General features: G+C 24.8%; 6 protein-coding genes across 6 annotated transcripts in view; 2 read left to right on the top strand and 4 right to left on the bottom strand.

The window, feature by feature from the left end:
• Positions 1–375, bottom strand: part of ENU1_170050 (ribosomal protein L19e protein) — a gene marked incomplete at its 5' end in the record, with an annotated part of 617 nt that extends 242 nt beyond the window's left edge. The window contains one exon of the mRNA XM_008861118.1: positions 1–375. This exon is cut by the window's left edge and continues 242 nt beyond it. Within this exon, the coding sequence (XP_008859340.1) occupies positions 1–375 (375 nt within the window).
• Positions 376–549: 174 nt separating this feature from the next.
• ENU1_170040 (hypothetical protein) lies at positions 550–2340 on the bottom strand (the record flags this gene model as incomplete). Its single annotated transcript, XM_008861117.1, has 1 exon — positions 550–2340. The coding sequence occupies one exon, from the start codon at positions 2338–2340 to the stop codon at positions 550–552; it is 1791 nt and encodes a 596-aa protein (XP_008859339.1).
• A 255-nt stretch (positions 2341–2595) lies between these two features.
• Positions 2596–3600, top strand: ENU1_170030 (protein phosphatase, putative; the record flags this gene model as incomplete). The annotated part of the gene is made up of 1 exon (XM_008861116.1): positions 2596–3600. The coding sequence occupies one exon, from the start codon at positions 2596–2598 to the stop codon at positions 3598–3600; it is 1005 nt and encodes a 334-aa protein (XP_008859338.1).
• Positions 3601–3721: 121 nt separating this feature from the next.
• ENU1_170020 (magnesium and cobalt transport protein CorA, putative) lies at positions 3722–4990 on the top strand (the record flags this gene model as incomplete). Its single annotated transcript, XM_008861115.1, has 1 exon — positions 3722–4990. The coding sequence occupies one exon, from the start codon at positions 3722–3724 to the stop codon at positions 4988–4990; it is 1269 nt and encodes a 422-aa protein (XP_008859337.1).
• Positions 4991–5075: 85 nt separating this feature from the next.
• On the bottom strand, positions 5076–5684 carry ENU1_170010 (GTP-binding protein EhRabX36, putative; the record flags this gene model as incomplete). Its single annotated transcript, XM_008861114.1, has 1 exon — positions 5076–5684. The coding sequence occupies one exon, from the start codon at positions 5682–5684 to the stop codon at positions 5076–5078; it is 609 nt and encodes a 202-aa protein (XP_008859336.1).
• Positions 5685–5922: 238 nt separating this feature from the next.
• Positions 5923–6825, bottom strand: ENU1_170000 (hypothetical protein; the record flags this gene model as incomplete). The annotated part of the gene is made up of 1 exon (XM_008861113.1): positions 5923–6825. One exon carries the CDS (start codon positions 6823–6825, stop codon positions 5923–5925), a length of 903 nt encoding a protein of 300 aa, XP_008859335.1.
• Positions 6826–7705: the final 880 nt, after the last annotated feature.

Genomic DNA, 7705 nt, shown 5'->3' with positions numbered 1-7705 from the left:
AAGATAGAAGTCATGATACATATGTTTATCAATTTTACCAGTAGTTCTGTATTTGAGGAGAAGTCTTCTAAGAACTCTCATTCTGATAATCCATAATGTCTTTTGTGGAGTTCTAGCATTCTTTGTTCCCTTTCTTTTACCATGTCCAGTATGTCTTCCAAGAATCTTAGCTTGTTTTCTTTCAACAACTCTAGCTCTTGAGTGCATAGCAGCTGGTTTCTTAATAATTAATCTGTCCTTAATCAACTTTCTAATAGCTTTTCTACTGTTGGCAAGTGAAATTTCTGGGGTTTCATTTGGGTCTAACCAAACTTTTCTGTTACCACATTTAAGGACTGAAGCAGCAAGTCTTTTTTGGAGTTTTAATGAAACCATTCTTTCACTTGATTTTTTAAGTTCAATCTTTCTGAGTTATTTTTCGGTTAGGGTTATTTTAAGATTTTATATTATTATTTCATTGTATTTTTATTATTAAGTTAATACTTTATCTTTTAAACAAATAAAATTTTCTGGATATATACCATTTTAAAAAAATAAAAAACAATTTATCTATAACAAATATTTTAATTTCATTCGTTCAAGAGTGGGTATTAATGATTTGGGGTTATTTAGTTCTTCAAGTGATAATCTTTTTTCTTTTGGTAATAAACAGTTTGCTATACATTCACAAAATTCTATTGGACATTTAAATTTTTGTTCTTTAATATAATTTACTTTATCTTCATCTTTAGTTTGAAGAATTTGTTGAATTGTATTATTCAAATTAAGATGAGATTGATTACCATCATATTGAAGTAAATAAACCATTAACACTCCAATTGAAAATACATCATTACAATATGTTACTAATTCAGAATTAAGATATTCTGGAGAACTAAATGGTGATTTTTCAGCTTGTTCATTGAATAAAGAAACAGAAGAATTGACAGTATAAATTTGTTTTAAATTACCTAGTTTTAAATTAATATGTTTACCATTCTTTTCAATTAGTATTGTTTTTTCATTTAAATGATTATGAACAAATTCACGACTATGTAATATTTGAATTGCTTTACAAATATTAAGAGTAAAACTAATAACATCAATAAGAGGTAATCTTCTATCTCTAGTATTAAAGAAATCAAATAAAGTAGGTTCTGTAGTAAAAAGGAAAGATGAACAAGTATTTTCATCACTTCTACCATAATACTTAGAGAAATATTTTTTATTGACATTGTCAAGAAATAAAGGTGTAACTATTTTATCTTGATAAGTCATAGAATCTTTCTTATCAAAAGTAATAACTTTATATATCTCAGAATTTTTAATTTTTAAAGTAACAAGTCCAGATTGTTCATCAATTTTTCCTAAGAAACTAGAGTCAATTAAACATGATGAATTACATATAATATTTAATGTAAGTTGTTTAAATTCAACTTTATTTAACTTTCCTTCTTCAAAATAATTAAAATATAATTTCATTTTAATTTCAGTAGATGGTTTTAATACTTTAAAATTAAATGAGAATTCTTGAGTTTTTAATTTTCCTTTATCATTAATTTTATCTTCTTGATGTGTTTTTGGTAATGACAAAATATCTTTAAAGTCATCAAATAAATAACTTTTACATTTTCTCCAAATCCATAATGAACGAGCTCCACGTTCATATTGGAGATGAAGATTAAGTAATTGAATAAAATAATCATTAAGAGTTCCATTAATTTTAATATCATCTAATAACTCATTCTTTTCTTTTTTAACTAATATATCAATAGAATCTTTTTTAATTTTCTTTATTAATTCTATTTGATTTTTTTGTGATTGGACATAACATAATAATTTCCCATTAAATTGTTTTTCAATTCGTTCAATAAATTCATTTAAATATTTTCCTCGTTGCTCAGGAGAAGCATTACAAAAAGTAGAAATAAGTAATTTTTTTGTTTCTTCTTCTTCATGTCTTAATACTTTTTCTTTTTCATTAAATAAATGAGAAATGTCTCTATTATAACTCTTTTCGTTAATTCCTAATAATGAAGTAAATAAATATTTTATAGTTTTTCCTTTTTCTGTACTACTTAATGAATTATTTTCATTTAATTCTGAATTAAATCCATCAAATACAAAATCCGCTTTATCAAAATACAATTGATATTCATCTGATGACATGTCTACTCCAACTACTACAACTTTTTCTTTCCATTCAAAATTTCCTTGTGTAAATAATTCTAATGAAAGAGAATATTCTTTATTTACTATTGCTCCATCAAAGTATAAAAAATTCACTTTCTCACCATTTAAATTAAATTTTGTATCTCTTCCATTATATAAAATTGTTACTTCAGATTTATCTTGAGACATTCTTTAATTTGAAGTTCTTTTTAACTTTGTTATTTCAATTCAAAAAATTGTTATAAAGTCAAAAAAAAAATGGTTTTTTCAAAGGTAGTTCAGTTCATTTTTTTTTTCTCTTTGTTAGATCTGATATTTATCAAACAAACTTAAAATAAAAATAAATTTATTTTTGGTTTAAGAAAGAAAAAACCCGATTAAATAGGAAAAAAAGAAGGAAAAAAAGAAAGAAGCAACTCAATAATCGTAAATAGTAGAGAAACAATGGGATCACTTCTTTCTGTCCCAGTAACTGAACAACAATCTGGAGAAACTAAAGGAGAGTTCCTTGATTGTGGATATACCTCAATGCAAGGATGGAGAAGAACAATGGAAGACGCTCATATTGTTGATATTGAATTTACTTGTGAGAATGGTAAAAAAGCATCATTTTTTGGTGTTTTTGATGGACATGGAGGAGATCAAGTGGCTGAATATTGTTCAAAAGTTTATGTTGAAACATTATTAAATACAGATGCATTTAAAGCAGGTAATTACCAACAAGCATTGATTGATACAAATATTAAAATAGATGAACAAATGAGAACACCTGCTGTTAATGATTTACTTAAAACATTAGGAAGTGGAAGTTCTAATATTTATGAAGGAATGTTTGGAGACCTTGTTGCTGATGGTATGGGATGTACATCAGTTGTTATATTAATTATTGATAATACTATTTATTGTGGAAATGCAGGAGATAGTAGAAGTGTTATGCTTAAAGGAGATAGTATTATTCCATTAAGTATTGATCATAAACCATCATTACAATCAGAAATAGATAGAATTACATTAGCTGGAGGAACTATTGACAATGGTAGAGTTAATGGTAATTTAAATTTAACAAGAACCATTGGTGATTTAATGTATAAACGACAAAGTGAATTACCTCCTCAAAGCCAAATTATTTCATGTTATCCAGATGTTAAACAAGAAGCCATTGATGGAACTGAAAAGTTAATTATATTAGCGTGTGATGGAATTTGGGATGTATTAACAAATGAACAATGTGTAGAGAAGGTTGTTGAATATTTGAAACAAGGAAATTCATTGAAAGAAACATGTGAGAAAATTGCTAATGACTGTTTAAGTAAAGAGCCATATTCTAAACCAGGATGGGATAACATGACATTATTAGTAGTAAAGTTCAAATCTTTTAATCCACAGCCTGATATAACTACAGTTGTTACTTCATCACAAGAAAAAGATGAAGGATCAGTAACAAAATAATAGAAATTGAATTTATTTTTGGGATTAGTTATGAAAAGATGATTTTATTAAGGGTAAAAGTTATTCTTTGTCATTTCATTTTATTAAAAAAAAACTTGAAAAAGATATATTTGTATTATTTATGCATAGCAATTCATCAGATGAACTTGATGAACATATTAAATTAAGATCTCATTCTCCTTCTTTATTTGTTTTAAGTGAACAAGAAACAGAAAATGAAAAAGATATTGATTTTGTAGAAACTGAAGCAGAAGAAGAACAAGAAATTTCAAATCAAGGAGATACTACAGAAGAAAATAAAAATGACGTTACAGAAGATGTTGAAGATATTCCACTTGATATTAATTTACATGGAGAAGCATTTGAATATATTATTATTGCATATGGTCAACAATTTGCTAAAGGAAAAAGTGTTACAATTAAAGAATTAGTTGATATGAAAGAAAGAATTCAAAGTGCTGGTCAAAAACTAGAGAAAATTCCATTATGGTTAGACATTTCACCTATTACTGATGATTGTGCAAATGGAATAAGAGATATTTTTGAATTACACCCATTAACTGTAGATGATTGGTTTACAAAAGAGTCAAGAGAAAAAGCAGCATTTTTTGAGAATTATTTTGCTATTACAATAAATGAAATGAGATATATGGATGACACTAATATACTAAAAACATATTTATTATATATTGTCATTCAAAAAAATATTGTTCTTACTGTACATTCAGAACCAATTATTGCAGTTAATGAAGTAAGAACAAGAATATCAAAAAAGTATCAAGGCTCATTTCCTAGTGCACATTGGGTATTATATGCTATTTTAGAACTTATTATTTCAAATTATTCATTGATAAATGAAAATTTATATTCAGATGTTGAGACAATAGAACAATTATCACTTGTTTCAATACATAATGATCAAGATGAATTTTTAGGAAGAATTGGAGATCTTAAGAAACGAGCTAAAGTACTTCAATTTCTTGTTTTAGCAAAGAAGTCATTTTTACGATTTATATTAAAGTCAAAGTCAAAGATGGTATCAAAGAATCTTAAAATTTATTTAAGAGACATTTTAGATGATACATTACGGTTATTAGAAAAACTACAATCATTGATTGATTCAATTGAAAATCATCAAGAAACGTATTTTGCGAAAATTACTTTAAGTGTTAATAGATATGGTGAAGAAGAGAATAAGTTAATGAAAGATTTTGGAGCAATTGCAATATTATTTTTACCTATGACATTTATTGCTTCATTATTTGGTATGAATGTTACTGTTCCAGGAAAGGACATTCAAAATTTATTATGGTTTAGTGTTATTATGATAATTTGTCTTGTATGGTTTGTTGTTGGTATGATTTTTTTTAAGAACTCACGATGTTTTTAAAAAAAAATTGTAATTAGAGTATTACTCATATATTACGAATTCTTTATATATTATTTAATTGAATGAAAAAACAAAAAAATAAATTTTAATTACCAAATCCTTCACCTTCAGATTCTTCATATCTCTTTAAATGCATTTGTATTGCTTGATTAAAAAGTGGTTTAAATGCAGCTCCAATAGAGTCCCAATTTGAATAATCAAGATCGGATGCTGATAATTTAAATTCATTGTCTTTACAAAAACTATTAAAATCTTCTTCAGTAAAAGCACAACTTTCACTATCTTCTAATAAGTCATGTTTAGTACATACGACTGTAAATGGTGCTTCTCTATTATATTCAGTTGCACCAAACCTTTCAGAAAACATAGTTTGTTCAATATGTTGACCAATATTTTCTAAACAATCTCCATTATCATAAGAACAGACAATAATATATCCGTCACCTTTATTAGCACGTGAAGTAACTCTCCCATATTTTTCAGTTCCATTTGTATCCCACAAGTGAATTTCATAATATTCTCCTTTATATTTATATTGGAATGGAATATAATCTCTTCCAATTTCTATTGGTGCTTCTTCATAGTCCTGTTCTGTAAAAGTAAATAATAAAGAAGTTTTTCCAACTCCAAAATTTCCAATTATTGGAATAAGAATTTGATGTTTCTCATCAAAGCTACGTTCTCCTTCAGTCATCTTTTAATTATTAGTTCTATCACTTTGTTTTTAATTTCTTCATAAGTTTGTAATTTTTCTTTTTAGGTATGAATAATTATAATTAATTTTATTATAATTTTATTATTTTTCTTTCATTCACATCATTTTTTAAATAAAATAAAATGGTTATAAAAGCAAAAAATATTTGCATCATCTCAAATATAAACTACGAGAAGAAACATACAGAAACTACAATATCAATTAAACTATGAAAATATCAAGCATATGGCTTGATGAAGGCTATGTTTGATTGAGTAATATTACTCACTAAAGACATTGGCAAAAGAGGTTGTTGTGTATAATTTGTTGGAGAATATCCCACTAAAAATGTTTCACATTGGTTATAAGGTTCATGACGTGGTAATAGTCCAGTAGTACCAACCGTTAAATCAACAGGAATCAATTGATAAAAAGAATTTAACCCCTGAATATAATAAACATTTTCTGTATTAATTGGAGTAGTAAATTGTTGATGAAGTGAAGAAGGATATGAAGAACCAACACTTATTTCATCTTCATTTATCTGATCATTTTTATCTTCAAGAATTTTTTCAATAGAAGAATCTATTTGAGAATTAATGATTATTTCTTTTGATTCAGTTTCTTCAAATTTTTTTCCTAAGAAGTTAAGAGTTTTTTTGCCAATTTTTTCTATTAATTCTTTAGGAAAATCTTCATTCATAAAATGAACGTGTTTAAATCGTTTCATTTTAACTGTATTAATTGATTCTTTAGAATTCATAAATTCAAATGAATATCCAATATTTTGAAGTATTTTTACTATCCAATTAAAAGCAACAGAAGAACAATTTTTTTGATAATACCGTTTTCTTTGTGATATATTTTGAATAAGTTCTGCTTGTTCTTTAGCTTCTTTTTCAACTTCTTCTTTTAATTTAAAAGTTTCATTCCCTCTAATTTCAATTACTCTATAAAATTGTTCTGTTTTTTTACTTTTTTTTTCGAACCGTTGAATAACAACTTCTCTTTTATTTTTAACCATAAGATAGATCATAAATCCTATTTGATAACACTCTGAATTCTTTGCTCTTTCTTTTTTCTTTCTATTAATTTCTCTTATGATATCTTCTTCTAATTGTTTTTGTGTTTGTTTAGACATCAGATTATAATATACATTTTTTAGGATGTTTTTTTCTTTTATATGTTTTTTTTTTCATTTCTTTTTATTTATTTTTTTATTACTTTCATTTTATTCTCTTTATTTCCCTATTTATAACTTTACTATTTATACATCTCTTCATTCTAAGTTTAACTAATTATCACTTTTCTTATAATTTTTTATTTTTTATTAATTCTTTATTTAATTTGTTCATTTTTTTACTAAAATTTTTTTTTTGACTATTAAATCTATTAATAAATAACGATAAAAAATAATTGATTTATTATTCCTCATCTATTTATTAGAAATTACTTTATTTCATTTTTTTATTTTTTGTTCTTCTAGAAGTATTTCATATTTTTTGTAGTTTTACAAAAGTATGATTTTAATTTTTCGTGTGTTTCAGTTATTACGTAATCTTCTACTATTAACAATAACCAATTATTCAAAATTGACAAATAAATTCCTCTTTAACAAATGACTCTCTACCATGTGCCTTTACTTTAAATATGATAAAACATATTTTATAAATTAACTATCATATCTTTAAAGAAGTAGAGAATAAGATAAAGCTTAATGAAAAGATATAGATAAATACTTCAAACATTTAACAATGTAAAGAAACAAAGTTATGAAATTTTACTCAAGACTCAATGTATTAAAAACAAAAATGAATTTTTCTTACATGAAAATTTTATGAAATTATTATAAAATATTTTACCTACATTATTAAATAATTCGGCAAAAAGTTTAATATATCAAATGATTTTTCTTATCAAAATTATTAATAAGAATTTAATTAAATAGTTGTGAATAAACTATTTTTTTTTGTTATTCATTATTCTGGATAATTAATCCTATTCTATAACTATCTTTTCAA

This window comes from Entamoeba nuttalli (genome assembly GCF_000257125.1).
Source record: "Entamoeba nuttalli P19 unplaced genomic scaffold asmbl_7384, whole genome shotgun sequence".
In the NCBI taxonomy this organism is placed as follows: domain Eukaryota; phylum Evosea; order Mastigamoebida; family Endamoebidae; genus Entamoeba; species Entamoeba nuttalli.
The sequence above is the reverse complement of the archived record's forward strand: the minus strand, read 5'-3'. Positions and strand labels throughout refer to the sequence as shown.